Here is a 20,440-nt window from a genome sequence, read left to right on the forward strand (position 1 = left end):
TTCGCGCTTATGGAGTTTGGGCTTGATAATACTCGGGGTAGTTCTCTACTGTTTGAGGCCAGGACGGGAGTACTGCGAACCAAGACATATCAGGCCAAATACGAAGGGGTAGACACAGTATGCAGTGCGTGTGGAGAGGAAGAATAAACTGCCGAACACTTGATAATGTTCTGTAAAGGGCATCACCCTATAGTTTAGGATGATGGCGCAGAGTTTTTCAAAGCACTGGGGTTTCAGGGACCGGGAGGGCAAAATAGACTTTAAGCGGGTAGACTTAACTAGAAGGAGGTTATCTGATTGGTGGCTAAAGTCAAGGCACGAGTGAAAATTGAACTCTTCACTGCAAAGTACGAATCCTCAAACTCACTGTTTAAAGAAAAAAAAGTAAATATAATTTTTGGTTCATTAAGTATTAAGTCTTGATGGCGCTAGCCACCGCCCAATCTAAAGGGTACAGCCATATCCATCCATTTATCTATTATCACGACGACGGACTCCATGGTATCAGCTAAGCGTTTTTCACCGGCGGCCCATAGGGGCGCGTCAGTCGAGAGTTGTTCAAGACCTGCAACTGTACACCGCTATTTCGGAGGCTATGCAAAGTGTTGCGTTGTTGCACCGTCTGCCACAGGTGACGCTAGCGACCGAGAACATTCTAAAATAAAGGAAAGAAAGGCTGTGGCAGCCGTTTTTTTTTTTTCTCATGCGGCAGGCATCTTCTAGAGGAGGCGTTGTGGTAGCACCATAGAGAAATAATTTTCTTTCTCTATGGTACCACTCGGTTTATTGTCATCGTCATCATTGAAAGTGCGCTGTATGGTGGCTAGAATTGGTCAGTGACGCTAGCGACCGAGAACATTCTAAAATAAAGGAAAGAAAGGCTGTGGCAGCCGTTTTTTTTTTTTCTCATGCGGCAGGCATCTTCTAGAGGAGGCGTTGTGGTAGCACCATAGAGAAATAATTTTCTTTCTCTATGGTACCACTCGGTTTATCGTCATCGTCATCATTGAAAGTGCGCTGTATGGTGGCTAGAATTGGTTAGTTTCGTTTAATGGTAGTGTATAGGTGTTCTGTGCGTCAACCTTGCCGCTCGTGCCCTTTTCTGCTTAATAATGTTGATGTGTAAGTGCCTCCGTAGAGAACAAATGCAGCTGACGGCCGCAAGGTTAGTTGAGTCACATCACAGAACACCTCATCGCCTCGCCGGACGCCTGATGTAATCAAGGGCAACTCCGTCTGAACGACTCTGAATGGGCACCGCTGCCGCTGTACGCGAGTATTTCTCCGCGTTTTGCAACGTTTTATGAGGAAGCGCTACGTCCCGCTGGTTGTGCAAGGTGCGCTACTCGGAGAAGACCTCGTAGGTACATAGCTTTGACCGCTCTAACGAATTGGTAAGTATTTGTGATCTCTGGGCCAGCCGAGCGCTAGAACGCGTTCAATGAGCTTTGTTTAGAAGCTAGTGCTGTGCTCGTACTGCAAGCGCTTCTTGTGGCACAAACCAGTCTGTCGAGTGCCGCTTGATTCTTGTTTCCATGCATTACGAGATCTAGATGCGACTCGTATTTGTAGTTGTGTAACGAATCGTATTTGTGCGCATCTTATATTTTTGGAGCGTTATTGTGTGTTGTCACTGCGCTACCTCAGTGTGAAGACGAAATGCGCATCGGGAGATTCGGATCCGGTTCTGATGTGCAGCTTCTAGGCCTTGAATATATTCGACGTCTCATCTGCACGGGAATGCCATGGCCACTCAGGATATCAGTGCATCACAATCCATTCGTCCCGTAATTTTACTGGTGTCATACGAGAACTTTCGATCGCGATCAGAGCCGATATAGATCGGATTTCCTGATCGGGATCAAAATACCCGTGTTACACCGGTACAATGTCGCAGTGGGAATTTTCCGTAGTATTTTTAGGTAAACATTCCTGGCTGGTTTTGTAACTGGGAATGGCAGCAATTTAAAGTACCGAGCTAGATCAGATTATTTCCCGGTGAAACAAGCTAGCTCGTTGATAGTGTTTTTAATTGCACTACTGTAGAATAATTTCTTACTTAAGTAAGTGCAAGCCATTCATTTCTAGTCATGATTTGCATTTTTTTCTTTGAAATGTTTTTTTTTCTGTAACCACTTCTGCAAGAGCCAATTGAGCTTGCAGTATGTTGAAATAAAAAAGAGAAGGTAGCTGTAAGTTGTAAATTGGACAAGAAACTATGGAGTGTCATTTTTAGCCCTGCTTTCTCTAAATTTTAATTGCTGTGGTTGAAAACTAAAAAGGAGAAACAAAGGTTATAGAAGAGCCATAGACGTTCTTAAACCATAGGCTATGTACTTCACATGCTGGCATTGGATGTAGAACTTGTTCCAGCACACTGCGCCAATGTGATACATTCGTCTCCATTGTCTATTTCGCTTTAGGCACTGCATGTAAAATTTGAAGTGACTGACAGTGATTAAAAATAAATAAAAACAACTACACAATCATTTGTGTTGCCATTCGTTCTTTCTTCATCCGTGTTTTATGAGCTGTTCAAACTATGCAACACCAGCTAGCCTAATATTGTACCCTCTTGATGTAAAATTTATAGTAGTGCTACATTAAAGCCATGTGTTTCGATTATGTGTTTCGAATTTTGGCATGTAGTATGAAACTTCAATAGTTCGGTCTTCGTGGATGAGCTTCCTTAAAACACATTTCTTAAAATCTACCTTTGTTCGACCCTAATTTGTTTTGCTGCAGGTATTATTTTTTTCTACAGCCCTGGCCGGGCCAAGTTGGCCTCACTTCAAACAACAATCACGGTCAGAGCACCTACACTCCTAGCACCTCGCAACATGTTACAAGTAATGGGCACTTTGAGGTGAGTGCATGCTCTACAGTTTCTTAGATGTCACATTAAATTTTGAGCTTTATATTTGTATAATTCAGTACACATGTGTTGTCAAAAAACGACGAACCTATTAAAGGTAAATAAATCAACCATTCTTTGGAGGATGGAGCTTCAAGCAAATCAAGCGTCCTGTTCGATAAAAAGTCTATTAGTAATTCACCCTCATACTGCCACTTGCTAGCGTCCTGGATAACTGAATCGATAAGGTGACCACCGCAAGAAGTTGTTGGACTTGGGCTCAATCCTGGAGCCGGAGCACAAGTTTTTTTTTTATAATAAACTTTCTTTCTGAGAAATTTTTATGGATATTCTTGTAGCTATATGCTTGCGTCTGTAAACTCGTATCTGTAAAACACCTTAGTTATGGTCAGGGGATAATAGATTCACCAATAGGTGTCAGTCGATCTGTCACTTAATGGTTTGAAAAGGTCAGATGTTCTCTAGACACTCAAAGCTTGAAAAGCTCGCATTGCAAATAACTCTGCTGTATTGCTACAAAGGCAACTCGGTGATTTATTTGTAGAAAAAGAACTTAAGCCCGAATGTCTGAGTATTATATAAGAGTATGCTTATGTAGCTTCTTTTAATTTTTCTAGGCATACAGCGTGCAACGCTGCTAAAATGAACATGAAAGAAATGTACTGCTGCTTGAGCTAGTGTAAACAAAAGATGTATACACAGTGTTTATTGATTGATTTGATTTATTTGTGGGGTTTAACGTCCTTAAACCACCATACGATTATGAGAGACGCCGTAGTGGAGGGCTCCGGAAATTTCGACCAGCTGGGGTTCTTTGATTTGCACCGAAATCTGAGCACACGGGCCTACAACATTTCCGCATCCATCGGAAATGCAGCCGCCACAGCCGGGATTCAATCCCGCGACCTGCGGGTCAGCAGCCGAGTACCTTAGCCACTAGACCACTGCAGCAGGGCTACACAGTGTTTATAAAAAAAGTGTGTCTGAAAGTTCCCAAAAATAGGGAAAAGCCTATTTGTTAGAATACCTTCATAATTGCTTTGCTTTTTTGGTAGCAGCACAAATCGCGAGGTGGCTAAAAACATTATTAAGTTTCTAATTAGTAGTTAGATAATTATGTCCAATAGGTGAATTAAAGTCCTGCATGCAAAGAACTAGTAGCAATAATTATGAAGCAATTAAATTCAACCAAATTCAGCGGGGAAACCAACCAGATCGGAAAAAGTGTAACTGCCATATTCGTTTGGGTCATCCAAAATGAGTGAGCATCGTTATTTCAAGCATCAACTGAATTAGGTGGTTGTGTGGTCTGCTCAGCACTTGCAAATACAGCACACATGGTGCATATATATACATTAACAACCCCGCAGGGGCGCCTGCGCAAGTAGGCGTTTGGTGTGTAGCGACACCACGGACCCGAGCTAACGGGGGAGTTTCTACTCCCTCCCACGCCTAGCCGTGCGTGGCTTTGCCGTGTCCGGGGAAAAGGGGATCCTGGGGGTTGAGCCGACGCTGGGTGATTGGACCTTTAAGGCCCCCTGGCAGAGGCAACACACCCCTTTGGCCCCGGCTTCACGTAGACGGCACCCCTGGGCTGACCCACCCAGGGGAAATCGGCAGTCGCCTTTTCCTATCTCTCTCTGCCTACATCTTCGTCTTTATCTCTCACTATCTATTTGTCCTGTCTTCTACTCTCTTCTGTTTACTTCCATTTTTCCTGGCGGCAAGGGTTAACCCTGTGCAAATAGCCTACCTTGGTCTAGGCGCATTGGGTTATGGCAGTGTTGTACGGCTGACGTCTGCAAGCTTTCAGCACCTGTAAACTTGCAGCGTCCCCTTGTTGGGCTCCGTGGTGGGTGGCTGCCAACGCTGCTGAACAAAAATAAGACCGGCATGCATGGCGCATTCCCTCTACTATCTGATCGTACCGGCCTAAAGTGGGTACGCACCGGCGACATTAATCTCTTCAACCAGCCAACAGAAACTTTTCCCCATTTCCACATCATTCACTGTGAAAAAAACTGAAAAGCAAGCCAGGACCGTCTCTCCTTTCCTAGTTTCTAGATGTCTTACCGAAACTCTTGGCACAGGATACAAGGTAACCAAAATGGCTAGTGGAGACCTTCTCCTCAAAATCCGTGTCAAAGAACAATTTAAAAAGCTAGACCGTCTCTCAGATTTCGGTGGCATACCAATAACCGTAACACTACATAGATCAATGAACACAACTCGCGGAGTGGTATCTGACATGGACTTACTTGACTTGACTGAGACTGAACTTTTGGAGGGGTGGAAGAGCCAAAATGTCACTAATGTACAGAGAATCATCATCAGAAGAGATAATAAGGAAACACTGACAAAACACTTAATACTTACATTTGCATCCAGTAAACTACCGGAATCAATTCAAACAGGGTACACAAAGACATCTATCAGGCCATACATACCAAACCCTCGTCGTTGCTTCCAATGCCAGAGGTATGGCCATGGCTCTAAAACCTGTCGTGGTCGCCAGACTTGTGCACAATGTGGAGTCCTAGACCACGTGTCTGAGAACTGCAAACAACCGCCACACTGTGTAAACTGCGAAGGAAACCATGCCGCATATTCACGCTCCTGCGCATACTGGAAAAAAGAAAAAGACATAATTACGTTGAAGGTGAAGGAGAACATTACATTTAAGGAAGCACGGCGAAGAGTTGCTCCATTCTATGGACCTACATATGCTGATGCGGCGCGTCAGGGGGCACCGCCGCACCAGCCCTCGCCACCCCTCCGGCCCGCGCATACCGAGCCGGCGGTTGTGGCACCTGCCCCCAAGGCGGCTGTAGCCCAGGCTACACCGCCTACTCCCAAACAGAGACCGGAGACTCCAGAGTCTTCGGGTCTCAAGGCCTCCCCTCACCAGGCGAGGCCCAAAATCCGAACTAACAGCCCGCATGTGCGGGCATCCAGTGCCTCCGAGGAGGCAATGGATACGTCGGCACCCTTGGTGCCGAAAGAGCGGCGTGGCTCCTTGGAGCGCGCCAAGAAAACAAAAAAGCAAATAACAGGGCCTGGTGATGGCCCTGTTAAGTGAACTCAAACTCCCCGTCTAAACAGCCACTCGCTTTTCGTACACACAGCACTATTTCACATTCACCATGAACACTCAAATTATACAATGGAACGTCAGGGGCCTTCTCAGAAACCTTGACGACATCCAAGAACTCTTACATGAACACTCGCCAAAAGTGCTGTGTGTACAAGAAACACACCTTAATTTAAAACACACAAATTTTCTTCGTAAATACGTTATTTTCCGAAAAGACCGTGTTGATGCTATGACATCATCCGGAGGTGTTGCCATCATAGTGAATCAAGGAATAGCATGCACACACTTACAACTCCAAACACCCCTTGAGGCAGTGGCTGTTCGAGCGGTTCTTTTTGATAAACTGATCACAATCTGCACTATTTACATTCCTCCTAGCTATCAGCTGCAAAAACGCAATTTACACTCTCTAATTGATGAACTTCCGGAGCCTTATGTTCTCCTTGGAGACTTTAATGCGCATAGCAGGCTATGGGGTGACTCTCGGTATGACGCGCGAGGTCGACTGATCGAACAGTTCCTTATCTCGTGGAGCGCGTGTCTCCTAAATCGAAAAGAACCAACCTATTATAACCTCGCTAATAACACCTACTCCTCCATAGACCTGAGCATAGTATCTCCATCTCTTGTGCCTCTACTCCAGTGGAAAGTCGTCAGTAATCTGTACGGAAGTGACCACTTCCCCGTAGTTTTGAGCACAACGACAGTAACTGAGTGTACACCACGTGTTCCCACGTGGCTCATAAACAGAGCCGACTGGGAACAGTTTCATACTATCGCTTGTCTAGGTTGGAATGACATCTGTACTTTGAACATTGATGTTGCTGTGAACTACTTCACAGCGTTTTTGATTGATGCTGCAACAAAATGCATCCCACAAACAAATGGACACCCTGGAAAACGATGTGTGCCATGGTGGAACTCTGAATGCCGAAACGCGCGCAAACAGCAAAACAGAGCTTGGAGGCTGCTTCGGAACTCACCAACAGCCGAAAATCTTGAAACCTTCAAGAAAATAAAGTCTCAAGGCAGGAGAACACGTCGGCAGGCCAGAAGAGAAAGCTGGCAGAAGTTTTTATCAGGGGTTAATTCATACACACAGGAGGCTAAAGTCTGGAACATGGTCGGTAGGATAGCAGGAAAACAAGTACACACACTTCCACTCGTAAACACTCAGGGTGATACCTTGGAAGATCAGGCAAACTTCCTCGGGGCACACTTCGAACAGGTATCCAGCTCGTCCCACTATACTGACACTTTCCAAAAATACAGAACAAGAATAGAAAAGCAGAAACTCGAACACAAATCCACTAGATACGAGGCATATAACCAAGCTTTCAATCTAGCAGAGCTCCAAACATCTCTAAACTCCTGCAGTACTTCTGTCTTAGGTTCTGACCGTGTGATGTATGAAATGCTAAAAAACCTACCAAACGAAACCCGAAAAACCTTACTTTGTTCGTACAATGCTATTTGGTCTTCTGGAACTATTCCTACCTCCTGGAAAGAGGCTATTGTTATTCCCATTTTGAAAGAGGGCAAGGACCCTTCTTTACCCTCGAGTTATAGGCCTATAGCACTTACAAGCTGCTTGTGCAAAATCTTCGAAAAAATGATAAACTGCCGACTTGTACATTTTTTTGAAACAAATAATTTGCTCGACCCATTTCAGTGCGGGTTTCGAGAAAGTAGATCTACCACAGACCACCTTGTTCGTATCGAGGCACAGATCAGAGACGCGTTCGTCCATAAACAATATTTTCTCTCTGTGTTCCTCGATATCGAAAAGGCTTATGATACAACATGGCGTTTCGGAATTCCAAGAGACCTGTCCCACCTTGGTGTGCGCGGAAGAATGTTTCATATAATCTAAAGTTACCTGTCAAACCGGACATCCCGTGTCCGTCTGGGCAGTGTGCTCTCCCAAACATTTGTCCAGGAAACAGGCGTGCCACAAGGTGGTGTGCTTAGTTGCACACTTTTTATTATTAAAATGAATTCTTTGCACTTGTCCATTCCCCGCAATATGTTCTATTGTACATATGTCGACGACGTTTAGCTTGGCTTCAAGTCATGCAACTTGGCCATGTGTGAGCGGCAGGTTCAGCTGGGTTTAAATAAGGTCTCCAAATGGGCAGATGAAAACGGATTTCGACTTAACCCACAAAAAAGCACGTGTGTCTTGTTCTCTCGAAAGAGAGGCATGCACTCGGAACCCGACATTCAACTGAATGGGCAACAACTGTCCGTCAAAGCCGAGCATAAATTCTTAGGCTTAATCTTGGACAACAAGTTGACCTTCGTACCCCACATAAAGTATTTAAAAACAAAATGTTTAAAAGCCATGAATGTTATAAAAGTGTTGTCACGTACTACGTGAGGTAGTGACAGGAAATGCCTCATGAACCTGTATAGAAGCCTTATTCGCACCCGCTTAGATTATGGGGCCATTGTTTATCAGTCTGCGACTCAAAGTGCTTTGAAGATGCTGGATCCTGTGCACCATTCGGGCATCCGCCTTTCTACGGGTGCTTTTCGCACCAGCCCCGTAGAAAGCCTTTACGTTGAGTCAAATGAGTGGTCGCTTCATCTGCAAAGAACCTACATGTCCTTTGTATATTTCCTTAAGGTGAAAGCAGACAAGAGGCACCCCTCATACTCTACTATTAATGACTTGTCGAGCTCCATTCTTTTTCAAAACAGGCCTTCAATGAGGCAGCCCTTCTCAGTTCGCCTGAAGGGTCTAGCTGAGGACACTGGAGTGTCACTTGAACACAGTTTAATGGCTCCTGTAGCATACCCGCCACCGTGGCAGTGGCAGACTATAGATTGCGATGTGTCTTTCTTAGAAGTTACTAAACATGCGCCTATTGCCCATATTCTAACATACTTCTTGGAACTTCAACACAAATACACACGTCCTGAGTTTTTTACAGATGCCTCTAAGTCTAACTCCTCTGTGTCCTACGCTGCTGTTGGTCCTTCCTTTTCGGATGCTGGCCCTCTACATCCAGGCACAAGTATCTTCACAGCGGAAGCTTACGCGATACTTGTGGCAGCTAAACACATCAAACAATCACAAATACAAAAAGCAGTAATTTATACAGACTCCCTCAGTGTGGTAACGGCTCTGCACAGTCTTAAAAAACAAAAAAACCCTGTCCTCGTTTCACTTTACTCCATTTTATGCACACTCTACACACTCAACCGACATGTTGTTGTGTGCTGGGTGCCAGGGCACCGTGAGATTCAAGGCAACATGATGGCGGATCAGCTTGCTGCATCCGCCCACGAAAGCACCGCCATTACACCCACATTAATCCCGGCCCTTGATCTTAAGCCGTCTCTCAAACGAAAACTCAGGGACTACTGGCAGAGCAAGTGGGATACACACACACAAAACAAACTACACGTTATCAAGCCACACCTTGGCCATTGGCCACCAGTATCAAAATCACGTCTAACAGAGATAACACTAACAAGACTCAGGATAGGACACTCATACACGACACACACACATCTTTTGTCCGTTGGTGATCCACCATTGTGTGATAAATGTGGTGAGGCATTAACAGTTCTTCACGTTTTAATCCAATGTAAACATTTAGACACTCAAAGAAGACAACACTTTCCACTATCCTACCGACAACATATACCTTTACACCCTGCAATGTTCGTCGGTAGGGAACCGCTTTTTAGTCACAAATCATTATTAGCATTTTTAAAGGAAATTCATAATTTTCATATCATATACCCGGGTATACCGTAGCACGACCTCTCTAGAGAGGTTTTTGCTGCGGTGGCTACACAGGAAAGCACTTGCCTCATGGCCCTTGGACGCAAGGGTATGAACGAGTGAGGTACTTGTGCTAATGCCATACATGTCCACCATCGTTTTTTATTATCACTAACTTTTGTCACCTATTCACATCACACACACCTTTCACGGCATGGTCATGATTTTATTACTTGTATGTTTTTACCCGCCTTATTGCGAGGAATTTTATGGCCCTTATACAGCGGCTAATCACAATCATTGTCCACATTCTTTGTCCCATGAACTGGCGCTCTTTGGCCATTAAATGGCCCTTGCGCCAAAAAAACACCATATATCATCATATATACATTAACAAATGTGAAGATATATATATATGTACACCTCTATAATCGTTGTCTTGAACAGTGATGTCATTTTGGTTGTCTGTTGGGCTCATGGTTTTTGGTTATGCCATTAAAATTGGTTGAATTTCATTATGTCATATTGATTGCTATAGACTGCTTTTTTGTATCTCAAAGCTGCAATGGGTTTTTCACCTGAAGAATTTCAATTCTCCCATTGGGCATAATTACCTAAACTGACTAATTCAAACTTTCCTGATGACTTTCCTGATGACATTAACCATCTTAAATGCCCTGCTGCCACAGAAGAAGCAATTGTGAAGGCAGCAAGTGAATACCGTTTTTCAAATATCCCATTTTCCGGATTTCTGAAAATTTTGGGATACAACTTTTGATACACCCGATATAACACATTTTCCTTCCACACAAGCATTTCCTGTAGCATAAGACAATCCTGTGCAATCCACTCGGCACAAATCTAGGATAAAATTAATAAGGGGAATATTTATTTTAGCTTGGTAGGCTGAAAGAAGGCTTAAATCTTTTCTGTACATATCCAAGGCCACTACATTTTATGTGGATAATGTGAGCTTAAGACTCATAATGTGAACATGTGCAGATTTTGTATGAGTATTTTCAGAAGCGCACTCAACCTGGCACACAACTGAGCATTCATGAAGTTCGGTGTTTATTGCTTTTCCGTCAAAAGTTGGACAGGCCACAAGTTACAAGTGACATCTGTTTTTGAGCTAAGGTCGGTGCCCCATTGATCAGAACTGAAGCCTACTTTAGATAGAGTGGTGCGGATAGCAATGTCTTACCATTTCTCTCACAGCTTACACCTGCTCCCATTGTGGCCTCATGCTATGGGCAGCCGACGCCAGCTAAAACTTGGTGTAATTCTTGGACTTCGTGGTAGCTGTTGCATTCTGAATGTGCACTTGTGTTGGTGTTGTGTTGGCAGAAATAACTTGTTCTTGCTTAATGCAGTTGTAATTATGACGTAATAAACAAAATCACAGCATATCCACGAGGTGAATGATGACAAGTGAGGCGAACGGACGCACGCACGGGTGGACTGACAACCTCTTCCCCCCACTCATCATCATTCACTCCATGGACATGTTATGACACCGTTTTTATTGACATGAAATGCAATGCAACTGGCTACTATGACGGCTATGACGACACCGGACATACGACCCGCAGTGTAAGGAGCTTTTCCCCTAAAAATAAGCGCAATGTATTTGGAAAACATTAACAGGACTGTAAGGGCGATGACACGTTAAGACCGATGACAGCTAAGTTCTGAAATTTCTGAGGCATAGTAGATGCAGAGGGAATATATTGCATGACCTTCATATTTATTCAATTTGCAAGCATATACCCCGCTTTCATTTTCTTATTATCAGTGCAAAAATTGATTATTTTTGTGGGCTTTTTGATGCAACCATGGTGGTCTGAAGTATATCCTGTAACAGTAGAGGCCTACGCTCGTGTATTCTATATTTCAATATATTTTTCCTAAACAGAAAAGTTGTGCACAGTAAAGTTGATCACATATACTTCTCAATGGCCTCATTGATTAATGCAAGAGCTGATAAATGGTCGAGAAATGTTGCTAGTTTCTATTGCAGTTTGCTACACTACCAATGGACTGCAAGTAACAGATGAAGGAGTCGAAGGTATGCCACACGCAGTAAACCTTGGAGTGAAAGTTGGTGCACAAACATGCCCTAGAAGTGAAATGTCAGAGCTTTTCATGGGCCATGATGAGAACAAACTTAGATGTGGCAAAGAAAGAAGCTGCCGAACCTGAAATGTTTCTTTCATTTTTTCCTTACTGAAATGGTTTCTTCTTTTTGTTTGCACTGTATGTCTCCTCATGAGCAAGCCTCAAAGAAGAAACGGGGCTGAAGACTGCAAGAGCATGTTAACTCACAGTCCTCACCGCAATATATATAGTGGGGTCTGAAGTATGAAAACCTACACAAAAGCATACTCTTAAGGGTGAAAAGGGCTGATTGCATGCGACTAATTTCCAACTCGTGCATCAATGACATGCATGCACCTTTTGCAGGTGTACGAAGCACCTGCAGCAGGTACTTATCAAGTATCGAAGGATAAGTCAGTGCCGCGCCGCTACCAATGAAGTCCCAGTCGTGGAGCGCGACGTTCGAGAACTGAAGATCCCCACTTCGTACGGCCACCTCGCGGCTAAACAGTGGCTGCCGTCGTCAGCCGAGGACCCAAGTCGACGTGTTCTCCTTCTTCATGGTTTCCAGGACAATGCTGGGAGCTTTGACCTCCTTGTACCGAGGCTCGACCCTCGTTGGAACGCTGTGGCGCTTGACTTCACTGGCCATGGCCTGTCTTCACACCTGCCCAAAGGGGCGTCATATTTTTCGACGCAGTTTTTGCTCGACATATCACGCACAGCTGACCACCTTGGCTGGAGTCAATTCTCCTTGATTGGACACAGTATGGGAGGCCATGGAAGCTTCTTCTATTCTTGCCTTTTTCCTGAGAGGGTGCGTATGTATTACTGGGATGCCTTCCTGTTATATTTTGTCACTAGTGTAATTTAGTGGCAACATAAAGAAAAATTGATGGGCTCATGCATCTACCTGTATTGTAGCCATGAAAGCCTTGTCAATGCAGCAATTTTTTTACGTATGTTGTCACACTCTGTGTTAGCGTGCAGATGAAGTAATGAAGGTATTTACGACTTGAGCTTGCAATAGATGGATTCATGCACATGCATGTCTAGTAGACATAAAAATTAGGTAATGCCAAATCAAAAGCTTTATGTGTGTTCCCACACTCAACATTAGGATGCAAAGGAAGTAAAAAGACAATTAATATTTGTCAGCATGCCCGTTTGCAGCATGGAAACATCGGTGTTTTATTCTATAAACAGAGGCAAATCACATTTTTATTATATAACATTGGTAATGTAAAGTATATGTGCCTCTTTGTTGCATTCCAGTACAACTTTGTATCATTATTTATACTTTTTTTAATGAAGTATTGTATCAAATGGTGCATCAATCAGATGTAAGATCGTGGCTTGGAAATGACCAATATTAATTGAACTGTTGTTGATGGTGCCAATAATTCTACTGAGGTATTCTTTCTGTGCTGTCAAAAACTGAAAAAAGGCCACTCCCCTTGAAATTCCGAATTGTTGGCTCCAGTGAAATTCTTTATTGGAGACCGAGATCTACATAAATAAATTTTTTTTGTCACTTGTTAACTAGCAATAAAGATGAATAAGCGATGAACCTGAGGAGCATAGAAAATATATTTACACGAGGTACCTAGGTTATACTTTCTAAAGGCAGTCACATTACTTCAAAGGCTATTTTTGCAAATTTAATCGTGTGTTCATAACATTACCAGACGGGATATGCCAGGTCAGATGTAGTAGAATATAATGTGTTTGTATGTTTGCAAAAACCTCCGAACCAGAAAGCCACGTTGTTTAATCCTTGCTTTAATGCAGTGAGCAATAACAAAAAGATCTTGTAAGGCTGCACTACTACCCATATTTTCTTGCTTTCAGCAAATTCTTTGTGTATAAGCCTTCGACAACATTGTGCATTGTTTTCTTATGGTGATGTTAAAAAAATTTTACCTTATTTTAAAGATATCCAAGTAATGCTGCGTACTACTGGTTGCTATGAGTAATCCCACAGGGTGTGCGTCAATTGTTGCCTTCGGTGCTTGAGAATCGTGCACCTTTAATTGAGTAGGATAATCAAATAGGTTTAGAACTAAAAATAGGAAACAAACACTTGCAATATTATTAGGCAGTGTGGCTTAACCACTGTGTATGAGCTATTTGGCAGCAACACATTTGCTCAATGCATAATCTGTAATAAGATAGTTAAGACATTTCATTTCATCACAATTCACTGATAAAAAGGACTCTTGTTTTGGCCCACTCTCAGAGCTCGCCTTGCCTATCCGTTTGTCATTGTCACCATTGTTTTCTTTTCAAACTGCATTTTTTGGGGCGTGCTATTGAATCCATGGTTCGCCAGTGTTTTTATTTTGTGTTTGTTCTGAACAAACTTCAAAGTAGCTCGTAATTACGTAGTTCTCAGCTCACCAAGCCATCCTCTTGACCTTCATAGTAGAACTGTTTGTTTACTCAAGCTTTGAAAGTTGGTATTTACAAGTGTTCTCCCCCCCCCCCCCCTTTTTTTTTTCTCAGGTGCAGAATTTGGTGTTGATTGACGTTTTTGCACCTTCGTATCGGAATCCCAACGAAGTTTCACGAGGCTTGCGGGAAGTGTTAGAGGGCAATGTGCGACTTGGTCACAAGGATCTCAGCAAGCCGCCTGTCTACACTGAAGAGGAAGTGATAAAGCTTTACAGGCATAGTATAGTTCCAGGCTACCTTCCTGACAACATACGAACGCTAATGAAACGTGGTAGCAAGCCTGTCGGGGACAACCGCTACATCCTGACTAAGGACGTCCGACTGAAGTACACCAGTTGGTTTCAGTGTGACAGTGCTGCCCTGAAACAGTTCTACGGTAGCTACACCAACAACCTCCTGGTCGTAATGGCTGTTCCTGGCCTTGGAGCCACATCTTCAAAGCACAAGTTACTGTCAGACGTCTGTGCACAAAACTGCCGCACGTTTAAAATTGCTGAAGTAGCAGGTAACCACCACGTGCACATGACTCGACCGGATGCAGTAGCCAGTCACATACGTCCCTTCTTAGATCCACATTGATGTGATATAGCAACAATATTTTGAATGTAAATTTTATTTGCGCATTGTCCTTCCAAGCAGCCAAAGTGATAAGTATCACTTAGCAATGTTTTATTTTAGTTTTTAACTTGTGCTGAACTAGATAATTTCATCTACTGCCTTAAGGCGCATATTGGCACAGCTGAGCTGAGCATTATTCCATTATTTTGCCGTATGTGTGACGGCATTTTAAATTTGTCTTCAGGAAACTTAACAAGTTCTAACTATATTGGTAAAGAAAGAAAACAAAACTTGTAAGGCAAAATACTGCTAGCTCGAACGAGCTGGCAGTGTTTTGCAGCTAGCACATTTGTACTAATGCATAGCTGCTGCCTTTCTTTTTCTGTGCGTTTTACTTCAATTGGTTCCGTGCTAACAAAAGATATTCAGTGGCACTACACTCTGCTAAGAAACAACTAAACATTTCTTTGCTTGTTTAAATGGGCATAAAAATGAATTTTGAAACCTGTGTAAAATTTTTTTTCATTGTTCAGAAAAAACAAGTAGCCATGCTTGCTCGCCGAGCTGTTAGGCATTTTGACAATGTATGTTCAGGAATATTTAGTCCTTTATCAGAAAAAAAATGCTATTGCATTTTAAAGAGGTGGTGCCACCAAATTTGTGGCATGCTTGTTCTTTGCTGTGAGCGTTTCCTTCGGCTCCAGGAAGCATGAGACACACACACCATGATTCGCGTATTTTTGCTAAATAATTTATTATTGCTCTACTTATGAAAACCATTTTCGGTTTCGCGGTGCCGAATTGGGCAGTGGCATTGATGCATAGGTGGCCTGGTCACGTGAGCACACAAGGCTGTGACGCACATCGCATTGAGTTTTGCCTGCTCTCATACACGCATGCCACACCAAGCGCCAGTAAAACAAACGCGACAGTCGCCATGGCCAGCTGCAGTAGCATCGAGACAGTGGCAAGGCAAAAGGCAGCAAGAAGGAAACAACGTGTTTATATTTACAATGTATGTGCAAAATGTGGACGAGGAAGCTGCGTGATGCTCGATGCACCGACCTTTTATCGGCACCAAGATGCTGATGGAGGATGAGACAGCCCCGCTTTTGGATGCGCGCAGTGTCCTTGAACGACGCGTTTAGTGTCTTTTCGGAAGCACTCAGAGTACTTGACGGACGTACACAGTGTTTCTGCGAGGGATGCCAGCACACTCGTAACAGCAGGCATGCTAGTTCTCTCCTTGTTCACAAAATGCATTTCGGAGATGGTGGAGGTCATTCACGTTACTACAAATCTGGTGTGACGTCACGACAACTGCCGTTGCTTCTCCTATTCTTAAACGTCAGTGTTGCTGTGCAAGCGATTCACCTAGATCGCGGGAGTCAGCATTCAGCTACACTTTTAGAAGTGAATTCAAATATATTCTACGCGTTTGTTGTGTCTGACTCTTCGTGTGGAGAGTCCTTGCATACAAAGGAAACCCACAACAGGCTTGGGATAGCCTTGAAATTTGGTGTCACCACCTATTTAAGATAACCAGGCCTAAGTTGACAAGCACTAATAACCTTTGCTGTATTTTTACGGTTCAGACATGACAAAAGGTTACAGAATCTATTATGTCACAGTTCTTATCATGATAGCTTAGTTGCGAATGGGTTGCACTTAGCAGCGTGTTCAGTTCTTGGCCACAGAACTGCCATTTTAGTGGAAAAGAAATACACGAACATTTGTGTTCTTTGACTTCTTTCAGCTGAAAGTTATGATGAACTGTCTTTAAATACATCAAACTTACACAATCTCATTTCTAGGCTGTGCATACTCTATTGTGAGAAACAGATGATGGTACTACGTATGTTGATTTCTGATTTGTGCAAATCTCATGTGCAAAATAAATAGTTAAATTATCATGGTTTATATCCATTCTGAGTGAAAAGAAAAAGTTTGAGCTTTAGCACAGCTCCCGGAGCTTAATTCATAGAACGTCTTATCAAACATGGTAGTGTCCTTACTAAAGAAAATTCTCTGAAGCAATAGGCTGCGCAGAGAAGTTGAGTGAGTGCTAGTTGTCAACCCGGGTAGCTTGTACGGGTGTGCGCATCGTCTTTGAAGCCATTTGAAGAGAAACGAAGTGCATGACGCACCTCTATATTTGCTGGGTACAATTGTATCCACCACTGCTCAAGAAAATAGTTAGGTGCGCATTGAAGGATTACGGGAGATCAAAACAAATTCATAGTACCCCACTACTGTGTGATACTGTAGATTTCAAAAGCAGACTCAAATTTTGCCTGAAACCTCATCTGGTGATATCTGTGGTAGTTATGGCTTGCTTCGTGGTGATAGTGGTGGTAAATATTTCTCAAAACAAGGAGGTTGCAAGGGAAACCAACCCCAAGTGAGTCAGCTTCCTTACAGTACAAGATGGAGTCCCTAGCCAGGGACCCCATTGGCCATGGCCTCTTGCTTGCGAGTGCGGGGCGTCAGCCACGAAAGAGCGCCTTCTTCAACACTTAAGCAGCAAGTTATTTATATCTACCACTTGCCGCTATAGCGATGGCCATCTCGGGGGAACTATCGCGTTTTCACCATTACCAGCGAGATGACGCAATGAGTCGCCAGATCGTCACGATGCGGCGGCGCGCTCTCTCATTCCCACGCGTACTTTGCCCCGCGGAGAGGGCGGGTTGGACGTTCGCGCGCATATCACGTGGTGGCGAAAATCATACGCCTTGGGCTTTCACCGGAACGATTCTGTTGTATTTACGGGGCGCACAAAGGTCACTGCACACGCTGCACAGTCTCCATTTGCGAAAAGGGCGCGATTTTCAAACACAGTGAAGTAACAACTGAGACGCTTATTCGCGTTCATATTTACCTGTGAGTACGTTTCGTGCGTCATGTGCGCGTGAGAAACGCCGGGCACGTTTCGATGTGCTTGCCATTCTTCGCGTTACTTTCCAATTTGTTGCTATCGTGTTCATTACGGAAAATCAGGGACCTTATTTCTAACACTATTTCGCCGCCATCTTTCAGCAGTATTAAGCAATGCCTGTGCGGGAAAAAAGGAGGAATATGGGTAACAAGGCTTTTCAACGCACAGTGCCAACGACAAAAAAAAAAACGGCATAGGTGTAACCTCAATTAACGAACTCGTGATATTCCATTTTGTGGTTGGTTCTGCTTCGTTCACAGAAGGGAGCTTAAGGTAGTGCGTGCCAGCCGACTTGGTGTGTTTTACGCGCTAGGTTTTAAGGAAGAAGTCGTCCATGATGATGATAAATTAACGACTAACGGATTTTCTCCGAGCTTAACCAGCTCCGGCGTTGTTGCGATGCTATTCGAGCGCGCTAGTGCTCGGAGGCAGCTGTTGTGCCAGTTGTCACGTGGCCATAGAAGGCGGTAGCGAGCTTTGGGCTTGGCGGAGCCCATGAGCCGTGACGCTGCTACAAGCGCCTCTCTATGTATAGGCGGCGCTTAATGCTGTTCACAAACATGGAAGAAGCAGTATACGTTTTAGCGTTTAATGTTAACGTTCCCAATTGGCGGCAATGTCCAACTTCAACGGGGAAGAGCGTGACCAAAAGGAAAGATAGCCTCAATGGGGAACATCAATTTTTTTTCTTTAATAAAGCGATAAGTGGAATGAAAAACATAGCGTGCAAGAATAACAGCATTTATTTGCTTTCGATTGGGCTGAACTTTGTCGCAGTACCACGTGGTGTAATTTTCAGCTCAAGTGCGGACTGGTATATATTGTCGCGAGAGGAAACACAGCGTGGCAATATGATGCTTTTCTCATATTCGTATTTTTTTTTCTCATGAAGTTTAGCAACTACAGTGGTCTGAACAAATCTTTTATTTTTTATTTATTTTATTTATACAATACTGCAGACCCTATTTGGGTCCAAGCAGGAGGGCAAATACATGAATATAAATATATATGTATATGTATATATACATGAACAGCAATCACAAAAAAATGAAAGGAGAAAGTCACAACTAAGTAAGATGTACACTGAAGAAATACGAAATACATAATCAATGAAAACAACGTCAGAAAGAAATAACAGAAGTAAGAACACATTGCATGCGCATAAACATTTGCCTATACCCCCGCAAGACACTTGAAATACCAAAAAAAAAGAATTGAAATTCAAAAAAGGAACACTAAAAAATTCCGCCATATCCACGAAGTGAATGATGATGAGTGGGCGAAGCTCCGGAGGTAAACCTGGTAAACCATGAATCCTCTGTACATTTTGCCCACTCGATTTTATTACATCGCTCCCCCTAGCGTACGTCGCCGCACTAAATCGAACGATTGCCTTCAACCAATGACACGCGCCATATGTGACATCATTCCTATTTTATAAGATATCGCGTCTTTCATCAACTACAAGTACCGCTTTCTAGTTTATAACTTCTTGCATCTTTTCATCATCAGGTACAAGTACCACCATCTAGTAAACACTACAAGAACTAAACGAGAGGTGGCTACATACAGGAGACGGTACCGCCATCTAGTGAACACTGCAAGAACTAAACTAGAGGTGGCTACATACAGGCTACAGGGGACGCACAGCCCACGCCCTAAGGAGCTTCGTCCCTAAAATAAGAAATGAAAGATTAATCAACATGACAATGGCGAGACATCAAGTAGATATATGTTCGATGGAATACCTTCCGCATGGTGCTTACCTTACTGAACGTGTAGTAATTACTCAGATGTTCACACACAGCGCTACATCACAATGGGGAAAAACAATAGTTTGGTGGGAATTTAGAGAAGTTTATATGGCAGAAAAATTGCGGTAATATTATCTAGCTTATAACACCGTACTCAAATGCCTTTGTTAAATATGTGAACTAAATTTCCTACTGAGACGAGAAACGATAGTCTCAATAAATATTCCGGCAAAACACACTCAAAACAGCGTTCCGCGATAACTCGGAAGGCTCCCGCGTACGGGACAAACAATTTTTCCTGTCCGGTCATGGAGCAAATCACCGTTTTCAGTGCATTGGATCCGCATGACGTTTCTCGCTACACTTGAAATAGTCGCCAGAATGGCTGAGGCGTTTTGTATGGAATGACCCGCATGGTTTCTGAATTCACCAAATTTGATGCACACTAAGGAAAATGAGTCGGTTTAGATTGAAAAAAAAAAATGTGATCTAAAAAGTCTAATGCAGCGTTGTACACGTTTTTCTCGAACGGGAACGAAAAATCCTTCCTTCCTTTCAAATCTTGGGACCATTTTCAGTTGCAGTTATTTCGAAAGGAGCGCGTAGCAGTTAATTACGTTTCGAAAATTGAAACCCGTCTCTACAGTTATGTTTCGAAAACTAGAACATGTCGTTACATTAACGCTACATTTGATTTTTTTTAATCAAAACGTAGAGTAGAATCATCCTGAGGCGAAATAAAGATCGCATTGGGCGACATGCGGACCATTCTATCGGAGAGGAGAATTCTCTCTTTTCTGGGTTGTTGCACGGGAGCACGAAAGCCGATGTCACAGCTTCGGTAGTGTTTTGGGGGGGGGGGGGGGGGGGAGGGTGGTTGTGGGGGGGTCATACATAGAGGACTATGGCGGTGCCCAGTGAGCCTTCAATGAAA

The 20,440-nt window shown here is 43.5% G+C and overlaps 1 protein-coding gene across 2 annotated transcripts; it reads left to right on the forward strand.

Moving 5' to 3' along the window:
- Positions 1-1,093: 1,093 nt before the first annotated feature.
- Positions 1,094-15,329, forward strand: LOC119159538 (serine hydrolase-like protein). Of its 2 annotated transcripts, none has more exons than XM_037412337.2 (4): positions 1,094-1,394; positions 2,765-2,866; positions 12,169-12,619; positions 14,308-15,329. In XM_037412337.2, exons 2-4 carry the CDS (start codon positions 2,841-2,843, stop codon positions 14,833-14,835), a joined length of 1,005 nt encoding a protein of 334 aa, XP_037268234.2. In that variant the 5' UTR covers positions 1,094-1,394; positions 2,765-2,840; the 3' UTR covers positions 14,836-15,329. The 2 variants fall into 2 exon arrangements, with proteins under 2 accessions (XP_037268234.2, XP_037268233.2); XM_037412336.2 differs by having other exon boundaries at positions 1,226-1,394; positions 2,746-2,866.
- Positions 15,330-20,440: the final 5,111 nt, after the last annotated feature.

Source organism: Rhipicephalus microplus, chromosome 1 (assembly GCF_043290135.1).
Source record: "Rhipicephalus microplus isolate Deutch F79 chromosome 1, USDA_Rmic, whole genome shotgun sequence".
Lineage (NCBI taxonomy): Eukaryota > Metazoa > Arthropoda > Arachnida > Ixodida > Ixodidae > Rhipicephalus > Rhipicephalus microplus.

Excerpts from the sequence above, each read along its gene's own strand:
- LOC119159538 (XM_037412337.2), top strand. The coding sequence starts at position 2,841 with ATGTTACAAGTAATGGGCACTTTGAG. Across the intron at positions 2,867-12,168 it reads CAAGTAATGGGCACTTTGAG|GTGTACGAAGCACCTGCAGC; the intron begins GTGAGTGCATGC and ends CACCTTTTGCAG. Across the intron at positions 12,620-14,307 it reads CTTGCCTTTTTCCTGAGAGG|GTGCAGAATTTGGTGTTGAT; the intron begins GTGCGTATGTAT and ends TTTTTTTCTCAG.